Source organism: Ursus maritimus, unplaced genomic scaffold, assembly GCF_017311325.1.
Source record: "Ursus maritimus isolate PB19 unplaced genomic scaffold, ASM1731132v1 scaffold_3, whole genome shotgun sequence".
In the NCBI taxonomy this organism is placed as follows: Eukaryota; Metazoa; Chordata; class Mammalia; order Carnivora; family Ursidae; genus Ursus; species Ursus maritimus.
Window position 1 is genome coordinate 6167304 of NW_024425563.1, and position 19829 is coordinate 6187132.

The 19829-nt window shown below is 57.5% G+C and overlaps 1 protein-coding gene across 2 annotated transcripts; it reads right to left on the bottom strand.

Moving 5' to 3' along the window:
- Positions 1 to 417: 417 nt before the first annotated feature.
- On the bottom strand, positions 418 to 18174 carry ABCB8 (ATP binding cassette subfamily B member 8). Of its 2 annotated transcripts, XM_040643805.1 has the most exons (16): positions 17996 to 18174; positions 14095 to 14407; positions 13574 to 13729; positions 13402 to 13496; positions 13178 to 13283; positions 12266 to 12427; positions 12077 to 12162; positions 11864 to 11961; positions 11420 to 11525; positions 8402 to 8435; positions 8038 to 8174; positions 7774 to 7868; positions 7509 to 7642; positions 6583 to 6730; positions 4822 to 5072; positions 418 to 4143 (listed from the first exon to the last, which is right to left on the bottom strand). In XM_040643805.1, the coding sequence occupies exons 1-16, from the start codon at positions 18088 to 18090 to the stop codon at positions 4018 to 4020; spliced, it is 2142 nt and encodes a 713-aa protein (XP_040499739.1). In that variant the 5' UTR covers positions 18091 to 18174; the 3' UTR covers positions 418 to 4017. The 2 variants fall into 2 exon arrangements, with proteins under 2 accessions (XP_040499739.1, XP_040499740.1); XM_040643806.1 differs by lacking the exon at positions 14095 to 14407 and having other exon boundaries at positions 17996 to 18139.
- Between the last annotated feature and the right edge of the window lie 1655 nt (positions 18175 to 19829).

A 19829-nucleotide genomic window follows, 5' to 3' on the forward strand; every position in this document is an offset into this window, starting at 1 on the left:
GAGGATTCCGGTGGCCAGGTGGGGGTCACTAAGGGTGAGGCGAGGGGAGGAGAGGGTGGGGGAGAGGAGCCCAGTCCAAGAGGTAGGGAGGCACTGGAGTAGCAGGTTTGGCTCCACGGTCTCCAGGAACACGCCGGGGCTCCGCAGGGCTCATCGCCGGTCTGGGGGCTCTGCTGGAGAGACCAGGTAGGGCGCAGCCGATGTGGGAAGCAGGGGCCGCTGTGCTGGAGGCTGCTCGGCTGAGCCCGAGCTGCCGCAGAGGATTGGGTTACAGCAGTGAGGGGGCCAGGGGGCCCGCAGAGCAGTCTGGGGGGCAGGGAAGGTCCCTGGGGCCCCAGGCTGAGCCATTAGTGCGGTGTGTTGGGGGGGGGGGCTGTGGCTGTGGAGACCAGAGGCGCCAGCAGGGAACCACAGCAATCCTGGGTAAGGCTTGAAGGGAGCCTGGAGAGAAGTTGGGCCTGGGGGCTCCTTAATGGCCCTCTGGGTTCTCAGCTGCAGCCCTTATGGTTGGGTTGAGGGTCCGTTGCTGACCCTCGGCCTAGTCCCTCCCTCCTTTTGTCTCTCCTCCCTTCCCACTAACCTCATTCGAGATAATCTGTTCCTTTACAAAGAGAGGAGTTGGCTCCTGACCAAGCTGGAAAGCTGTGGGAAGATTGGCATCGGCCGAGCCCCCAGCAGGCCACGCTGGATGGCCAAGGCTCTGCACATCCCATGCCCAGTGGTGGTCTGTCTCCAGAGACCCTCTTCCCACCTCCCCATGCCGAGTGAGGCCCTCCTGTGAGAGGCTGGCGTCTGCCAAGGTGGTCGTGGGCTCGCCTACCACGCTCCCAGGCATAACATGGATGCCCACCTGCCCCCTCCCAGGGAACACAGGTGCCCTATAATTTCACATATTTTTTCACTTAAAAATATATTCTGCATACCATGCAATATCTAGCACTTGGAAAACTTCCCCATTTTTTTAAATGGCTGTGTTCGATTCCATTATGTGGATGTACCAACGTTCATCCAATCACATCCCTATGATGAACATTGGGGGTTTCCAGTCTTCCATTGCAAACAATGGTGCTCTCAGTACCATTGCACAGATGTAAATTCCCAGAAATAGAACCACTGGGTCAAGAGGCAACTGTATGGGTAACTTGGTAGATACCACAAAATTCCCCACCGCGGGAGTTTTGCAGTCCCACCAGTTACACGGCAGGCAGTGTACCTGTTTTGCAAGGGGTGCTTTCCTTTCTCTTTCTTTCTTTTCTTCTTTTTTTGAAGTAGGCTCCACGCCCAATGTGGGACTTGAACTCACAACCATGAGATCAGGAGTTACACGCTCTACCCACTAAGCCAGAGAGATGCCCCTGCAAGGGGGGTGGGGGGTGGGGAGAGCTTTCCTAAAGGAAGAGATAGTGTCCCTGACCCAGTCGGGGTGCCCTGCGTCTAGCATAGCAATGCTGGCCTTGAGAGGGCGAGTGGGGCATTTGACTGAAGACACTGCAGATGATCCGGAGGAGACCATGGGTCGGGCGAGGGGAGGACTCCCAGCAGCTGGAGCAGACGCCTCCAGAAAGTAGAGCGGCCGTCTGCAAGGTTAGTGCCAACGGGCCTACGGTGGGCTGAGGGGGTCCTGCTGACCCAAGGCACGGGGACAGAGGGCAGCAGCAGGAGGGGCCCAGGGGCTGTGGGGGTCAGCCCAGACACCCCACGTGGAGGATAGCTGGGGCCTGGTCCTCGTTAGTGTCCAGCCATGCATTTGGCTAAATGCTCACCTGCCTCCGTGTATCCGGCAGTGAGGAGAGGCTGCACGGTCCGCCTGAGAGCATGCGGCTTTATCTCCATTAATGTATTTATTGAAACTTATTTCTACTCCTTCTCTTTCCACCAAGTGTGTGAAGTTGCCAGGTTCCCGTTGGCGGGCTCTTGGCCGTGACTGGAAGAAACACAGTTCGCCAACTGACCATGATCACACCTGCGATCGCCTGTCCAGCCGTCCGTCCTCCCGACAAGACTGCAGCTCCACGGGGGCTGGGACATCCTCCTCCCCGTCGCAGGCCAGGCGCAGCGGCCCACGATAGGTGCTTAACCAACACGTTATCTTGGAAGGAGGAAGTAAATGAGTTTATTGTACAGATGTGACAAGCTTCTGAGGCTGTAGCACCGTGAGCTCGAAGTACTTTACCACAGATCCCATTTATTATTTTTAAGAAGATTTATTTGAGAGAGAGAGAGGTCAACACACGCGCACGACTGGCAGAGGCAGAGGGGGAGAATCTCAAGCAGACTCTGCACTGAGTGTGCAGCCCCAACACGGAGCTCGATCCCACGACCCCAAGATCACGATCAGTCGAAACCAAGAGTCAGATGCTCGATCGACTGTGCCCCCCAGACGCCCCCATTTGAACTCTCACAACAACCTCTCAGAATGAAGTACTGCCAGGCTTGTGACCCGCGGTGAAGGGGGCAGGAGGCGAGGTGGAGGCTGGGGCTGCACGGCGAGTGTGAGGCTGGCCGCACAGCCTTCCCGCTCAAGGCTCCCACACATCGCACTACTGCCCTCGTGGGGGGGGGGGCAGGAGTTGGAGAGGCCCCCGAAGAGGTCAGGAGAGACCCAGCATTTTCTCTGGGCGGCTGGGGCTGGAGTGGTGGAGGAGGAGCTTCCCTCCGCTGCCTCTCCCTCGAAGGAGGGGTGAGGCAGGCCAGCGCAGACTCGGCTAGGGAGCTGAGGCCGGCTCCCGGCTGCACTTACTAGGGAGTGTTTGGCGGCCAAGCCACCCCGAGACCACGCTCTGCTTCCTGGGCTGTGGCTGCCCTGGCATGCCACCTCTGATCAGTAAGGAAGCAGGATATCACACCAGGGTGGCTGTGGCCCTGGGACATTTTAGGTGCTTTGTCCCCAAAGCAGCATCTGGTCCTAAACCACACCCAGAAGAGGCTGCAGGGACGGTCAGCCCAGCTCCGCACACCTGAGCCACTGCTATTCTTCCTGGCTGGCCTCTAGCCGTGGCCAACTCTGCTCGTCCTACACATCGCGGCCGCCCCGGAAACGTGGCATTGTCCTTGGATAAATCCACAGGATAAATCCACCTGGGGACTATGTATTCACTTTTCCCTAGCAGTTTGGTGACTCTTAGCACTGTATGACCTGTGTGGCTGGAGTCTGGGGTGTGTGTCGGCTCCTCCGTCTCCTTCAGAGCGGGGTGTCCTCATGAAGAGGGGCTGTCCACAATCTCACAGGTGACAGAGTCCAGGTGCATGGGGCCGGGGCGGTGGTAAGGCAGCCTGGTAAGCTGGAAGCTCCTTGTGGGATAGACCACGGCATGCCCTGCCCCTCCTACCCCTTTCCCAAGGGCCAGGGGCAGGTGGCCCAACTCACTTGTTCTGTTGGATGGGGGTGTGGGGGGGTGGGGATGAATCTAGAAAAAGGACCCTATTAATGGAGTAGGGAGAAGGAAGGGAAGTTGTTCTCAGGATGGGGACTGTGGGTTCAAGGGGCTGGTCCAAGGGGTGGGCTCCTTCTCCCACGGCTCAGAGAGGCAGTAGGGAAAGAGGAGAGTGGGGAGTCAGGGTCCAGAAAGGTGAGGTCCTGGCATGGGTGTGGGCCACCTTAGTGTGAATTCCCATTCCTACTCCCTGAGCCTGATTTGTAAAGATTCCCTGGAGCTGGGCCCAGACACCTTTAGGCTATCAGGTAGAGGGGAGACTTGGCAGGTTTTCTGAGAGGGGTTGGGAGGGTCTGAACAGAGCAGGGTCTGGGGACTCTGCCTCTCCTCTGTGCAGCCCAGTGATTTATGGCTCTGGCAGGAGGGAGGCAGCCTGGCGGCAGGAGGGGGGAGTGGATGGGAGCAGTCCCCACCTCCCCCACTCCAGCTCGAGGCCCAGGAATCATCGTGAGCAGGTGAGCAGCGGCAGTCTGCACTCCGGCACACTGGCCGTCCTGGGTGCTTGGTCCCTGGAAGGTTCCGGAGCTGAGCCTCGGCCCTGCGCACCAATGCTCAGCAGCGACCAGACCTCAGACAGCTGCTCTCAGGACTTGGGGTGGCGGTTCCTGGGGCCCCTGGGCATCTCTGGAGATGGGGCATCCAGGGCCTGTCTCCGGATGAGCTCTGCGTACAGTCCGCCCTTCTTCAGGAGCTCTTCATGGGTCCCCACCTGGAGAGAGGAAGGAGGGGCAAGTGATCACCCCAACCCAGTTCAGAGTTGTAGGGGGGCTGGCTTCTTATCAGCCATTTGGCTCACTGTCTCCTAAGCCAGTGTCCCTTCTGGGGACACCATGAACCCAAAGCTCGGTTGACTGCTGACTGCCACTGGCACGTCTGTATTTGCTAATGCCACGTCTCTGCTTAGCCAGATTTTGGAAGAGCATCTGAATCCTTCCTCCCTTACAGAACCCAAAGACTCCAGCTTTCACTTGAATGAGCAGCTGGGAGCTGGGAGCTGGGAGCCAGGCCCCGTGCAGCGTCCCGGCCTTGCCGCAGACGCAGCCTCTGGAGAGCTGCTCCTGGCCGGCCCCCGGTCGGGTCCCTGGCGCGGTCTCTTCTGCACCCCAGCCTCTAGGCCCTCCTGCTCAGCACTCCACACTTCTCTGAGTCCTTTCCCTTTGGTCCAGGAGCCATGATATAGCTCCACTACCCCCTGGGACAGAGGAAGAAACGGGCCCTGACAGGCCAGGGCAGGAGCTCCTGAATCCACACAGGGTGCTGCTTCCCCGGGCCCCCAGGGCCAGGCCAGACCCTCCCCCTCCTGCGGCGCAGCTGAGCCACGCTTTCCACTCTGTCCACGGCAGAAGCTGTCCCAACCCACCGAGCCGCGGCCCGGCCCCCAGCTGACCTCGCAGACTCGGCCGTGGGCCATGACGACGATGTGGTGGGCCCCACGCACGGTGCTGAGCCGGTGGGCGATGACGAGCACCGTGCGGCCGGCGCTGGCACGGTCCAGGGCCTCCTGCACCACCCGCTCGGACTCCGAGTCCAGTGCGCTGGTCGCCTCATCCAGGATCAGGACCGCGGGCTGCTTGATGAGGGCGCGAGCGATGGCTAGGCGCTGCTTCTGCCCGCCAGACAGGGTTGCGCCCCGCTCACCTGCGGGGAAGGGCCCAGAGCAGGGGCCTGAAGCGATCTTCACAAAGGGGAGCTGGGGCTGCCCGGAACTTCCCATCTGGCCCCCCGGGCATCCCCCCAGCACTGTGCACATTTGTCCTGCCTCTGATTCGTCAGCATCCCCATCCCATAACCCTGTGCAAATGCACGAATGCACTCACACCAGAGAGCAGGTACATAAGGTCAGACCCTCCCACACCAGGGCAGGGTCTCCGAGCCAGCCAGGGCCTGCCCTACTCTGGCCTGCTGGGTCTCTGCTGCTGGGGGGATGTCCAGGACCCGGATGTGGGCCCTGGAGTGTGGTGACGGCTGGCCACAGGGCATTCTGGGAAGACCACCCTTGGGGTCTACAATGTCCACAGAAAACAGCAGAGGTGGCAGCCTGGGAGCTAAAAAGAGCACCACGGTGACAGTGGTCAGAGACCAGTGAGGGCAGACTGAAGCCGCAGTTGGGCCTGGGAGTGTGCTGGGGTCAGAGGTATAAGGAAGGTGCTGCTCAAGAGAGGTGTGGGGACAGCTCCTCTCCTCAGGGTAGTGTGGAGTCAGCAGTGAGCAGAATCGGCTGGTCAGCAACAGAACATGAATGACGGCTAAAGATGGGGCGGGGAGGGGGTGCCACTTGGCAGGGCTGAAGCTCAGCTAGACTGAGGCCTAAGTTTCAAGAAGAGCTGAAAACCCCAGTTATGCCCACACCTTGAGATGTGCTGGAACATTCTATAACAGAGCCAAGACTCTGGATGAAAAACCTGGCCCCAAAGGTTGAAAAAGACCCCTGAGATGAATGCACAAAGCTGCAAGCCACGAAGTGGATATTCTAGTGTGAGGCTGTGAGATTTCAATGTTCCAGAACCACCTAAGCCCTTTTCTGGGTAAGTCAGAAGGGAGACCCGTTCAGTCACATCAATCCCCGTAGGTGGGGCGCCTGGGTGGCTCAGTCATTAAGCATCTGCCTTCGGCTCAGGGCGTGATCCCAGAGTCCTGGGATCGAGCCCCACATTGGGCTCCTCTGCTGGGAGCCTGCTTCTTCCTCTCCCACTCCCCCTGCTTGTGTTCCCTCTCTCACTGGCTGTCTCTCTCTCTCTGTCAAATAAATAAATAAAATCTTAAAAGAAAAAAGAAATCCCCGTGGGTAACCAGATGGAAACATTTCAAATTAAGGAATAAAAGGCAGGAATGACATGGGAGCCAGAAGCACAAGGAATTTCGAGGCGATATAACCCCAGTGTCCTGGTCGGGTCTTAGGATTGGGGACCCCTGGTAAGCTCCGAAGAGTCCCAACACCATGGGTCCCTGTGTCCCTGGCTGGGTCCGGTACCTGCACGCCCTGTGGCATCCCGTCTCTGCAGCCTGTGTGCGGCTAAACCATGGAGCCCTGTCTGCCCGCCTAGGCCGCGGGTCTGGTCTTCCCTGATGCCTGGCCTCTGCTCTTGCCCCCAGACTCTCACACCGTGGGCCCTGCAGAGCCGAACAGGACGCCGTCCCTGGGACTCACCGACAACGGTGTTGTAACCCTCCGGGAAGCTGGTGATGAACTCGTGGGCGTTGGCCTCCCGGGCAGCAGCATAAACCTCTTCATCCGTGGCACCCAGCTTCCCAAAGCGGATGTTCTCCATGATTGTTGTTCCAAACAGGACTGGCTCCTGCGGGTGGGGCTCCACATGGAACATTCTGACTTTGCCCCAAACCCCAGAGGGGTGCATCGGGAAAGGCCATTTTGGCTACACCAGAACTGCCCCCTTGGAGGGCAAGTAGGGGCAGTCCAGTTATAAGTCAAATAAGAACAGAGATCTATCGAAGTGGGGAGAGGCTGAGCTCCCGCAGGGCACAGGGTCCCTCAGGAGTGGGATGGGAAGGGGGCCGGGAGCCGGGCCAGCTGGCCTGGCAAAGCCCCTCCTCTCTGGAGATGGGGAGAGAGGGGGTCTGCATTCTGGCTTTCTCCTGCAGCGGGAAGAGGTAAGGGTGCCCTCTTTACCCACTCAGAGGGGGAAGGCAGACCCCTGCTGGGCGGCACCACCTCAAACAGAAGGAAAGGAGCAGGACTGAGGGCTTCAGGGTGGGGCCGTGGGGCCTTGCCTAGTACAGGGGCGGGGGCCTTTGGACCTTCTGGACACCACAGGTTTGTCAGAGAACCCAGGGATCCTCAAACAGCATCCCACCCCACCTGCTTGGATGGCTTTAGTTAAGGAGTAGAGTTCCTGCCCTGGGGACGAGGGCAGAGCTGCAGTGGGCTGGCACGGGGAAGCCTCAGATCCCCTGACCACTGGGGGACCAGTGAAGAAGGCCAGAGCCCTCCCATCCCCGCCCTGCCAAAGAGAACAGGGGGTGATGGGGGTGGGAAGGAGGGGAGAGGGTCTGGGAAGTTAAAGACACACGTCCTAGGTGAGCCTGTGCAGAGAGGTAAGCCTCTCCTCCCCCCACCTGGCTGATGAAGCCGATGACCTGGCCCCGGAGCCAGGAGGGGTCGAGGGTACGCAGGTCCCTTCCATCCAGCGTTACTACCCCTGCCGTGGGGTCATAGAAGCGCTCAAGCAGGGAAGCCACGGTTGTCTTTCCTGGGGAATCGGGGTTGGGGAGATGGGGTGGTTAGGGAGGTGGCATGGTTTCTGGACATTATGCCAGGAAAGGGGGACCCCTCCTCCCCCTCCATAAGTCATAGGATGGGAGGGTGGTGTGTTCCTCTCACCTCCACCAGACTGGCCCACGAGGGCCACGATCTTGCCAGGGGGGAGGGTGAGAGTGAAGTCCTGGAGCACCTGGAAGCCGGGGCGGCAGGGGTAACTGGAGCCAAGAGAGACCCTCAGTCAGACCAGATTCCCGGCCCCTGACTGCCCTGGTCCCTCCTCAAGTCTCACGGGACCCTGAGGGCGGCTTGATTACAGGGAGACATTGACCCATAGGTCCCTCAGCCCAAAGGGAACGACCCCCGCCCCCGCTCGCTGATGCTGACCTGAAGTAGACGTTGTGGAACGTGATGGCCCCACGCAGGTGCTCTCGGGGGACACAGCAGCCCCCAGACAGCGGGATGCATGGGCTCAGAGTCATGTACTCAAAGACCCGGGCCCCCGCGCTGAGCCCCCGCACCACCTGGGGAGGGGGTTAAAGTCGGTGGTGAGGGAGGGCTGGGGACTGAGGGAAAGGCCGACAGCGCAGCACCCTCTCCTGGACTCTCACGCGCAGGTAGGGGAGGGGCTCGGGGTGTCCCCTCCACCTGACACCTGGTTCCTGCAGCACACAGGTTGACACTGCTGCCACGACTCCAGCCCAGATCCTATGTCCACACCCTGGGGCCCATCCCCCTGACTGCCACTCACCTGGCCAAACAGGACAGAGAGGTTGGCCATGGACCTGTGAGGAGAAGAGAAAGGTTAAAGAAGTGGGGACAAGAGCCCAAGAGAAGACTGGCACCAGAGGGGAGGGTATGGGTCTCAGCTGCACTTGGCGGGGGCGGGGGCCATGCTGGCTGAGGCTGGGAAACAGGCAGCCTGAAGGCGAACACCGAGAACACTCCCACAATCTGGGATGGCGGCAGCCCTGTGATCCAGCAACACTGGACGGCTTGCTGGCAAGTCGCTTCTCCTTGGAGCCACGGTATCTCCCTGTTCTCTCCTCGGCCAGATGAGGCTGACAACTGTCAGAGGCCTCAGGCCCGGGGCTCCAGGGAGACAGCTGAGGAAAGCGGGCACAGGGCTCAGAGGGGCTGGACTCCGAGCCGCCCAGCAGGCCACCTGCAGCGTGAAGGCTGGCTCCCGGAACACGAGGGAGGCCGCCAACGCCACAAGGCCAGGTCAGATCTAGCGCGATGGACTCCTGGGGGAGCAAATGCTAATTAAGGTGGAAAAACGGGTGTTAATCCTTTCACAGGAAGAAAAAGCCACTGGACCGTGGGTGGGGTGGGGGGACCTCAAGACAAAACTCCACAGAGACACTTTAGTGTGGCCTTGCCCTGTGTAAGGCATGGCGTGATTGTGTCTCAGTCTAGACAGAGGTCGCCTCTGCCCTGCGGGGCTGTGGCTGCTGGAAGGTGAGTCATGCTTCTCAGTCACCAGCCCCTGACTGGGCCGGCCGGCCCGCGACGGTGCGCATGTCTGTGAGTGTGCAAGCAGGCCCTTCTCGAAGAGGAAAGACTGACTCTCTTGAAGAGGAGAGTCACTTCTTCCAGCACCAGGGGTGAGGAGGGGGAGGAGCCTGCAAGGAAGTGGTTCTGGAAGGTGGAGAGCTAGCGGCATTTGCCAACGTGAGTGGAGAGGCACCGAGCAAGGAAGAGCAGGACAGCAAGCTATCCATGGAGGAGAAGGGAGAACACCCTCCACAAGAGATCTGGAAGCCATTAGGACCTGGCAGCAGTGCCCAGCAGCAACCAAGAACCAGATGCCCATGACTCGTTGGTGTGTGATGCCCTTGCTCTCAGAGATGGCTCAGAAGGCAGGCCTTGGCTCTCCCAAGAGGCCTGGGGGGGGGGGGCATTCCAAGTGGGGTCTAGACCAGGATACAGACCAGGAGGCCTGACCCTGACTGGGGTCCTTCTGGATGCCTCCCCATCTCCTCCAGAGACCCTATGCCACAAAAAGAACACCTAGAATGGGGTCTACAGGCCCTTCCCCTGCTGGACCCCAGGAGGAAATACACCAGCCTCCTTAATAAAATAGACCTAATTCCTCTAAAGTGGGTGGTGAAGAACGTCCATGTGGTGACGGGCCCCCAGCGGGAGGGGCCTAAGGCCTGTGGCTGTGGGAGCAGCTCCCTCTAGCCGTCCGAGAGAGAGGTAGTACGGACGGACTCCCTAGGTTTTCCTGTTTGTAACAAAGCTCTAACTGGCGAGGTAGTGCAGTGGGGAGGAAAGGAAAGGGTCTGAACTCAGGCCATAGGGGGGACCTGGGGGCCCAGGGGAAAGCAGGCCTAAGGGAGGAGGGCCAGGCTTGGGAGGTAGGGAAAGGGAGACTTTCCCACCACTGTCCGTGGAGAGCCATGTGGTGACTGTATGAATAGAACCAGTGGGGTTCATCAGGGTCCTCGGGACCAGAGCAAGAGGCCAGGGCTCAGCCTGGGGTCGGTGCCAAGTCCTGTCTCTACAACAGCTAAGAGCTTCCTAGCTCCCAGGCTGGAGGAGGAATGAGGCCACCTGGGGTCTGAACTTCAGAGAAGATTTGAATGGGCTCATATTAGGGAGCACTGGAGGACCTAAGTGGGGCCGAAGGTGGGAGTCTTGGGATCGGCTCCACTCTACCTGGGACAATGATGAGGCTGACGGTGAGGGATGCTGTAGGAAACGGGCGGTAAGACACGATGCATAGTCCGGCCACGCGTGCCGTGAGAATCAGACACCATGGGGAAGGGGCACGGAGGGCTGTCTGTGGTGATACTGTATTTTTTTGACGTGGTTGACTGTAATGCTGGTCTCTACTCTTCAGTGATTTATTATAGCATATTTGCTCTTCAATTATTTATCGTAATATCTATTTATGTTTTACATACTTTTATATACACAGCGTGTGGGGGGAGACAAAGGGATGAGAAATGACAGCAGGAGCTGCTCATGTTTAGCTCAGAAGAGAAAGGGGAGGCTGTGGGGGTCTTGTGCAAAGGGAGCCGAGAGCTCTGGGCAGATAGGCCCAGCGGAGCAGGCAGACCTCAGAGTCGTGAACACACTGAGCTCCAGGGTGGGCAGGCCAGGAGAGGGGGTGAGCTTCTTGTCCCTGGGAAGGTCAGGCAGAGGACAGCAGGTGAGCTCTTAAAGAGCAAGTCAAAGACGGTCTACCCACACATGGGATCCTACTCAGCCTTAACAAGCAAGGAAATCCTGCCACGGCTGTGCCAAGGACGCACCTGGGAGACGTGACACCGAGTGAAACAGGCCCGGCACATGACAGCCACTGTGCGATCGCACTTACGGGAGGGATGCGAAGCGGACAGAGCCAGAGGCTGTCAGGGGCCTTAGTGGTTAATGGGCACAGAACTTCATGTCTGCAGGATAAAGGAGTGCTGGTGACCGATGGCGGCACCACAGCGCGACACGTGCAGAACGCTCCTTAAGTCCAAGCTGAAAACTGGTCAAGAGGGTACATTTTACGTTATGTGTATTCTACCACAATTACCAATTTTTTAAAAAGCTATCACAGGCATTTCTGAGCTGTTCAGGCAGCGGAAGAGGACAGCCCCATTCCCGAGCATCTGGCCGGTGCAGGAGGCTGGAGGCGGCCCTCTCCTCGGCCCCTGCTTCCCTGAGGAAACTGGGCTGCCAGGGGCTGGGCAGCGGTCCCCAGAGCAGGCTGCCACCCCCTGTCCGGTGACCTAGTAGGGCTCCTTCAGGATGGGAAGAGCCTCACACTCACCTCTGCACCGTCTGGGAGGCCACCAGGAAGGACATGAGGTCTCCCCCTGTCAGCTGCTGTCCAGCCACGAGGGAGCCCCCAATAAACAGGGTGCCCAAGACCATGCCTGCACGGGGAAAGGGCCAGGTAGTTAGGAAGCAACTAGGAGCCGAGGACAGAGCCCAGCCCAGGTGTTAGACCCCAGTTCCAATCCCTGCTGTGCCTCGGACAGGCTGAAATGTCACCAAGTCACTTCAATGGTGTCTGCCTTTGTTTCTTCATTTGGAAAGGAGTGGGGGGGAGGGGACGCTTGGGCAGCTGGCACTGGACAGACATCTGAAGGACATGAAGCACATGGACAGCTGCCCCTTGTCCGCCTTGCTGGAACTGTCCTTCCCTGCTCCACACTCATACCCAGCCATGCCCGGGTGCTCCCACGCCCCGGGTGGGGACTTGCTCACTCACAGTTGAAGGCGATGTTGGAAAGCCCTTGGAACAAGGCGATGCCTCGGCCCAGCTCCTCTGCCTTACAGCGGGACTCCTCCAGCTCCGCTCCGTAGCGTCTGGGGAGAGACGCCAAGCCTGGCCGTCAGGAAGCAGCCAGGGTGGGGTGCAGGGCTGGTGGGGTGCGTTCGGGGAGTCCTCCCTGCTTCACGTTCTTCCCCGTCTGGGACTCACTCCTCTTCCCGGTGCTCCATGGCGAACGCCCGCACAGTCCGAACATTGCCCAGGGCCTCATCCGCTACGCCCGTTGCCCTGGCAACCTGCAAGGAGTCCGGGAAGTAGACAGCGAGGTTGGAGCCGGGGAGGGATGGCAGGGCAGAGAGAAACGGGGCAGGTGAGGAGGATGGGCAAGAATGCCAGTACCTGCTCCTGACACTGGCGAGACAATTTTCGGAGAGCTGAGCCCATCAGGGTGCCAACTCCCATGAGGGTCGGTGTGGCCACCATCAGCAGCAGCGTGAGGCGGGGGGACAGCAGGGACAGGGACACCAGGCAGCCAGCCACCTGGGTGCAGCTTCGCAGCCCCTGGGGAAAGAAGGAAGGCAGGAAGGCCGTTTGGCAATAGCACCATGACAGGGGGGACTGACTAAGGGTCTGCTGGCTACAGCGTTACCCTCGTAAGGCCAAGACCATAGGTCCGAGCCCTGGGAGGCCAAATGGCAGTCCACCCAGTCATAAAATGGAACCCCTTCTCTACTAGCAGGCATGAAAGGGCTGGGTGAGAATGTCTATGGACCACAGCATCCTTCCTCTAGACAAATCCCAGTTGGCTTTGCTTTTTGCTCAAGAAACTGAACAAAAAGAATCGAGTAGGGATGTCGCCCAGGAACCGCTATGGGCCAGTGTCTGGCATGACCCAGCAGGCACGGTGATAGTGGGAGTGGATGAGGATGGGACGTCAGTGATACACTAAAAAGCCTTCACTCATTCTCCTTAACCCTTGTCAGCATGCCAGGCATTCTGGGGGTAAGGCAGGCCAGGGTGAATTTGCTCTTGGCAAGCTGGTCCAGGAAAGGCTCTTGTCTGAGTCCTTGGGAAGGTTTTCCGGGGAGGTAGAATTTCAGAACAGGAGAGAAACAGCCTGTCCTGACCTTGGACGATGCCACGGCACCTCCCTTCCGTGAACTTCCCCATTCCAGACGGCAGGCTTCTCACTTGTGAGCGTAGGCTCAGGGCCCAAAGCAAGGCGGGGTGGGGCTGGCCTGGTGTGTCTACATTAGGGGTGTGTGTGTGTGTGTGTGTGTGTGTACACACAGGGGGACCTGGGGAACTGACCTGGGAGATGACAAGTTTGAAAGATGATTTAAACTCCTGCACATCAGTTGTCAACCGGCTCACCAGCTGCCCTGTCTTTTTAGCATCAAAGAAAGCAATATCTTGTCTGATGGTAGGTCAAGGGCACAGGCGGTCAGGGAAAAGAGGGAGACATGAGTTGAGGATGAGCCGCCCCACCGCCGGGCCACCAGTCACCCGCACCCACACCCTGTGGCCGGCAGTACCGGAGCAGGTTGCTGAAAAGGGCCCTCCTCATGTCCACGGCCATGCGCTCGCCGATGCGGGACAGCAGCACCAGGTACCCGAAGGTCAACAGCCCCTGGGAGAGAGGCCAGGGCACTCAGGGGCGCCTGGGTGGCTCCTCTGGGTGCCCCCAGGCCCTCCCTCCTGCCGTACCTGAACGCCATAGAGGATGAGCAGGTAGGTGCTGAGATTCCGGGACTCGGTCAGGAAGCCCCCCACGTGGTCCCTTGTGTACTTGGCCACGATCTCCACCAGCTGCCCCAGAAGCAGGGGGATCTGCACATTCACCAGTGCTGCACCCAGTGCCAGCTTGCGGGGGGGAGGGGGGCAGACATTTAGAAGGGGCCATCTTCTTCCCCATCCCTAGCCTTGACCTTGGCCCTCCCTCCCCTGCAGCTGCTCATGCTTTGGCTACTTCTGTGCTTCTTTGAGACAGTTGAGTTAAAGTCCAGGCTGCCAGCCCCTGGGGACCCCTGTACCCTGCACACCCAGCTGCTCTGTGCAGGATCTCCTGGTATCCCTTGGCTTCCAGTCCCCAAGCCAGCCAGCCCTTGCTGCTTCCTGAAGTCTATTCTGAGACTTGGTGAGGCAGGCAAGCTGTCCCCATGCAGCTCGCAAACCTGACTGGCTCCTTCCCTGTCCCTGATGTGGGGGAACGGAGAGGGGCATCTCACCACGATGGCTGTCCCCAGGACCAGCAGGTGGGGGCGCAGAAACTGCCAGAAGAGCTTCCAGTTAAAGCGGGACTCCCCGACATAAGGTCTGGAGCAGGCGGGAGGGGCCTCTTCTGCCTCACACAGTGCCACGAGGCCGAGGCGGGGGCACTTACTCAACACCACAGGGCCCAGAAGGACTCCCCCAACCCAGCGCCAGGCAGAGCGTCTCTGGCTGGGAGCTGGAGGTGCTCGAAGGAGGTGGGCCCGTAGCTGGGACCTCAGCTGGGCCACGGCCCTGAGGAGATAGGCGCTGTGGCGGCCATGAGAGGACCTGCAGGGAGAGAATGGCATCGACGTCTCGAGGCCCGGACTGTCCCTCAAAGGAACGACAAAGCAGCCCAGCTCCGGGCGGAGCCCTCTGGACAGCACTTCCTCTGCCATAGGGTCCTGCGCTGCCTTTCCCAGGCTGTTCTTTAGCAGCTTCAGTTTCTGAGAGGAACGCACACCGGCCAAGTAGCGGAGGACTGAGACGGCAGCCCGTAAGCAAGTCAGAGAGGTGTTCTCCCTGTGCCCTCACACAGCGCGGCCTTCTCAGCCTCCACGGGCGCCTCTGGTCAGTGACCATCTCCAACCCGTGCTCTTTCTGATCGCAGGACATCGCTTGGGATGGCAGCTAGTCTACAGGTGCTCCTTTTGCAGACGAGGACACAGAAGCCCCGAGGGAATCTGGCTTGGAGAGGCAAGAGAGGGACAGCGCCTCCCTGGTGCCTGGCGCCGGGCTCGCTTGCAGCGGCGAGCCCAGCAGGTGCGGCCCCCACCTCCCCAGTCGATGACCCGCTGCGTGTGATCTTCCATTCTCTGGGACGGAGGTGCCCTTACTCTCACTTGATAAAAGAAAATGTCATGGGGGCTGAGAGAGCTGCAATAATTTGTCCCCCAGCAGCAGAACTGGGATAAGAGGAGAACCCTGCTGTGTGATTCCAGAATCCAGGCTTGTTCTACTCCGCCCGGTGTGCGGTGCCCAAGGCTGTGCGTGGCAGAGCCTGCACCGGCCCCAAGTCTCCTGCCTGCCAGTCAGTGCTCATTGCACCCGCTCGCCCTGGCTCCTCCCAGGCCTTGAGGGCGTATGTGACAACGTATGGGGGGAAATGGTGACATATTCCCTATCAGCTGAAGGAGAAAAAAGGAATAAAAATCCAAATAATAGATCTTGGCACCTCAGGTAGGCCAAAATCACCTTCTGTGTTCTATGGTTTCCATATGGATCCATAGCAATGTCGGGTTGAGTGCCTACTGTATGCTAGTGCTCTGATGCGAGGCACTGGGAACAGAGGTAAGCGGACAGAAGTAACTACCCCCATGGAGGTGAGATTTTAGTGGGGAGGACAAGCAGCTAATGACAAAGCTTGCTGAGTGTGGAAAGGGGCACAGCAGGGCCCTCGGGGAGCACAGAGCAGGCACTCCTCTTGTCTGTGGGAGTCAGGAAGGGCCTTCCTGATGAGACTGAGGGTGAATGGGAAGGAGCTGGCCAAGTGAAGGCAGTGCAGGGCGGGATGTGTGGAGATAGAGTAGGGGAGAGCTCTAGGCAGCAGGAAGCGAGTTCGGAACAGCTGCGGGTAGGAAAGAATGGAAAATGTCAGGAACAGAGGAGCTGAAGCCTGGCATACAAGGGAGAGGAGGCATGAGGCGGTGTGGGGCAGGGCAGGCATCACTGTCCTTTCAGAACACCCGGACTTTAGAGGGCAATGGGGACCATGTGGGGGGGGGGTTAGGCTGGGGTATGACATAATCAAATTTACTTAAAGATTATAGCAAAAAGGAGAAGGCTGGAGAGGGGCAAGGGCTACAGGGAGCTTGTTAGAAGCAGAAGTTATCTGGCCAAGAGTATGTGGTAGGATGCTCAAAGACTCAAATGAGGTTGGGGCACTGGTGGCTCAGTCAGTTAAGAGGCTGACTCCTGGTTTTGGCTCAGGTCATGATCTCAGGGTCCTGGGATCTAGCCCCAAGTTGGGCTCTGCGCTCAGTGGGGAGTCGGCTTGAGGATTCTCTCTCCCATTCTCCCTTTGCCCCTCCCCCAACTCATGTAAAAGTGCACCTGCTCTCTCTCAAATAAATAAATCTTAAGAAAAAATACTCCCTTTGGGAAAAAAAAAGATTCAAATGTTATTGATGGGGAGGGGCTTTTAAGAAATGAGTATATTGAGGTTTTTCCTTTACTCTGATAGTCTATCGTATTCTTAGATGCTCCTAACTGCATCTCTACTTCATCCTTCCCTTGTTTCAGGGGGGTCTGCCTGGGTGGCTTCTTGCCACCTCTGTGTTATGGTTCCTTCCACCCCATTCCAGACGCCTGGTTTTTATGTCTTGTTTTCCACTGTGTACATTATATCTATCTTAAATTTTAGACAGAGAAGCTCACCCTGCTTCCAATTTCCCCAATAGACTTTATATTCCTTGAGGCAGGAAGCTCTATCTTATTCACATTGCATCCCCAGCACTTAGCAGAGCTCTTATACGTAAGAGATGTTCAGCAAATGCATACGTTTGTTGAGTGCATGCCCTTATTAGAAATGCAGAAGAGAAAAATCTGACCTGAACTGCTACTGCACTGTTTGCAAAGTTTTAGACTTACTGAGGCCAACAATAAGAGATATGCTGTGTACTGCCCCCCAGTACAATAGACATGTCACACAAAATTGAAACGTTCCACAGAACAATACTTCCCCTAATTTGTTACACATGTATTCTATTATAGTTACTTTTTTTTTAAAGGTAGGCTCCACACCCGACCTGGGGCTTGAACTCACGACCCCAAGATCAAGAGTCACATGCTCTATAGGTGCTCCCTATTATATTCGTTTCTAAATGATCCTGACCCACTAAATTCATTTTATGATCTCTTGTGACTTGCACGTTTGAAAGACACTGCACTTGTGAACACACAAATACTTGGATACTATTTGATGTCTTCCCCTGAGTTTCTCTCCAGTAATGATATCAACAACCTTCCTCTTTTCCTAAGGACTGTTTTCAAACTTTTTAATAATTCACCGTGGCTACTTTCCAGCTTCTCTCATCTTCTCAAAACTAAGACTCTAAGCAGGGCTTAGTCACTGCCAAGAACTGGAGGATTACTTCCCAGCAACAGTACTTCCAGCTCCAGCTTGGCCCAGCTCTTGCCCTTTTTCAATCAGATTGGCTTTCCAAATGACACAAGTTCACACCCACCCGCCACTGCCAGTCCACTGCCTGGCTGGCCCACAGGTTATTCACTCCAGAATGAGAAAGGAACCAGTGATTCCTTTCTCATAAAGCATTTACACTGGAGTCGCAGTTTCAGGGTCCATATTCGTTTCCTACCTGCGTCTCTCTCTCTTTTAACCAACATGTGTAGAGTGAACACACAAGAACACGCATGTACGCGTTTCTAGATTGACTTTATCTCTGCTGAAAGTATCCAGATCTAGGAACCATTTATGTTTAGCTCATTTTGAATCTCGGGAGCAACACCAATACTAAATGTCTCTGGACACTAATAATTTTTGTCCAAATTGCCAGACCAATTCCAAGAACGAGGACAGGAAAGGGGCAGAAACGGCGGCAACCCCAAGGCTCTACACCTGTGCAGCATGGCGCCCTCTGGTGGGAAGTACGGAACCGGTGTGGTCACCGACCTAGAGCGTCCAGCCCACACACGGATACAGCCGGACCGAGTCTCCTGCTGGCACCTGGGTCGTCGCTATAAATAATTGAGGCCAAGCCCTGAGGGGGTGACATTCCACCACCACCACCCCCGCCCCGGGCCGGCCTACAACTTCCGGCAGGCCTCGCGCGAGCCCAGGACTCCATCTCCCAGCGGGCCCCACGCACGGCTAGACGGTCAACGGCCCGCGCTCCCAGTAGTTTTGTCACTTTTTACCTGACGGCCGAGAATGTCTGGAAGCAGAGGGGTGGTAGCAGCCTGCCTGGGACAGGGCCGCCCCGAATTCCGACCCGAAATAAATGCACCAACATGATGGGACGTGACTACAGGAGCAGCCGGCAATTGTAGCTTCACCCTCATCCCATTGAGGGCTCCATGTTGGCTCCGGCCCCCATCCCGACAACCCCCTCGCGCCTCGGCGACGATTGGTGGGAAGACGCATCAATCTCCTCGAAGTCTGTGATTGGAGAAAGCCTTTTCGGTCCTTCTCCTTCCGGAACTGTGATTGGAGACAGCCGCCTTCCCGCCCGCCCCCAGGCATGGGCGGGGCCGAGCAGGTGGGGCCTGGCCTTTAGCCCACTGCCGGGGTCAGCTTTGGGTGACATTACGAGTGTGTGTCTAGTGCGTCTCACCACCGCGGGGTATCCATAGTAACGCACCCGCCGCTGACCTCGGGGCTGTTTTCCTATGGGTGCTGCCGGCAGACTCCAGATGTCCCGGCGCCTCCAAGGAGTGTAGAGTGCTTGTCCTAGGGGAGGAAGGGACAAAAATGATCTGGGGAATTTTTTTTTTCCCCAAAACGTCTGCATGTTCCTTGTCACCCGCCCCTTTCTCCCAGGCAGGTCAGAGTTCCAGGCACGGCAGCCACGTGTATTTGGGAAAAAACTACCCTGGTGATTCTGATACACTCCCCCTACTTAACTATCCAGAACCACTAGCGTGGAGGTCCTGTATTGCTTATCGAGGTGCGACCCTAGGTCCTTCTCCCCCATAGATGCCTTCCTCACCGCAGTCAAGGTGACTTGCCTAAGGCTCCCACCGCACAGCTCTTGCACCTCTGTTGAGAGCTTATTTATTTCTTCCGTGTAATTATTTGCACAGCTACCTCCCCCAAGGGCTGTGACTTCCTTCTGGTAGTGGCTCTGCCTTATTCATCCATACCCTCTTCCCCTCCAAGTGCCTGGCAGAGAAAAGTGCCCTTTTTATAATAAATTCACTTGAATTGGGGTGGTGGTAGGGAGGCTGTCAGTTGATGAATCTGGGGTGGAACTGGGTAAGAACATGTGCCAGATTAGCTTGAAGTTGGGCTGGGAGTATGGGAAGGGTCCTAATGTGAGTATGTTGAGTATTGGGGTGAGTGAGGTTGAAGAGAGATCAGGCAGAGCCTACATAACCCACCTTGGCAGATGTCTCCGAGAGATGGGAACTTCCTAGCCCCTCTGCAATGTGGGATTCCATCTTGGGCACTAGGATGCCACCTCCAGAAGGAGTGAATCTCGTTTTCATAGCTCTACCTCCGGCTGCTCAGGGATAAAATGATGCAAGCCCTGAGCTACTGTAACAATCCCTATCCCTGGAAGGCAGCACAGAAGGAGAAAAACAGGCATATCTGGACTCCCATTTTGTGGTCAATTTCATGATTGCCTCCACATTCCTCCAATGAACACTCTGGACTCACTTTATTCCTCTATTTCATGGCTAATGTCCCCTACAACAGCCCTCAGGCCTGAGCTCTGGAGGCCCTGACACCTGGGTGGCTGAGTCAGCACCTCAGGAATGGGGTTCAGTAGGAAACCTGGTGATTCAGGGCCTTAGGAATGACGTCGGACATGGCAACAAACCAGCTGCTACTCTTTGTTGTTGAAGTGGCAGCAAGGAGCTCAACTCAGCCAGATCTCCCTGGGTATTCAAATTACCCTTCCAAATCCTGGCCCCCCAGCTGCCCTCTGCTGGTTCATTCAGCTCTGATGCTTCTCCGCCCCCCCCACACGGGATAGGAAAGGGGGAGAGGGTTTTTGACGTTTAAGGGGATAAAGAAAAAAACATAATA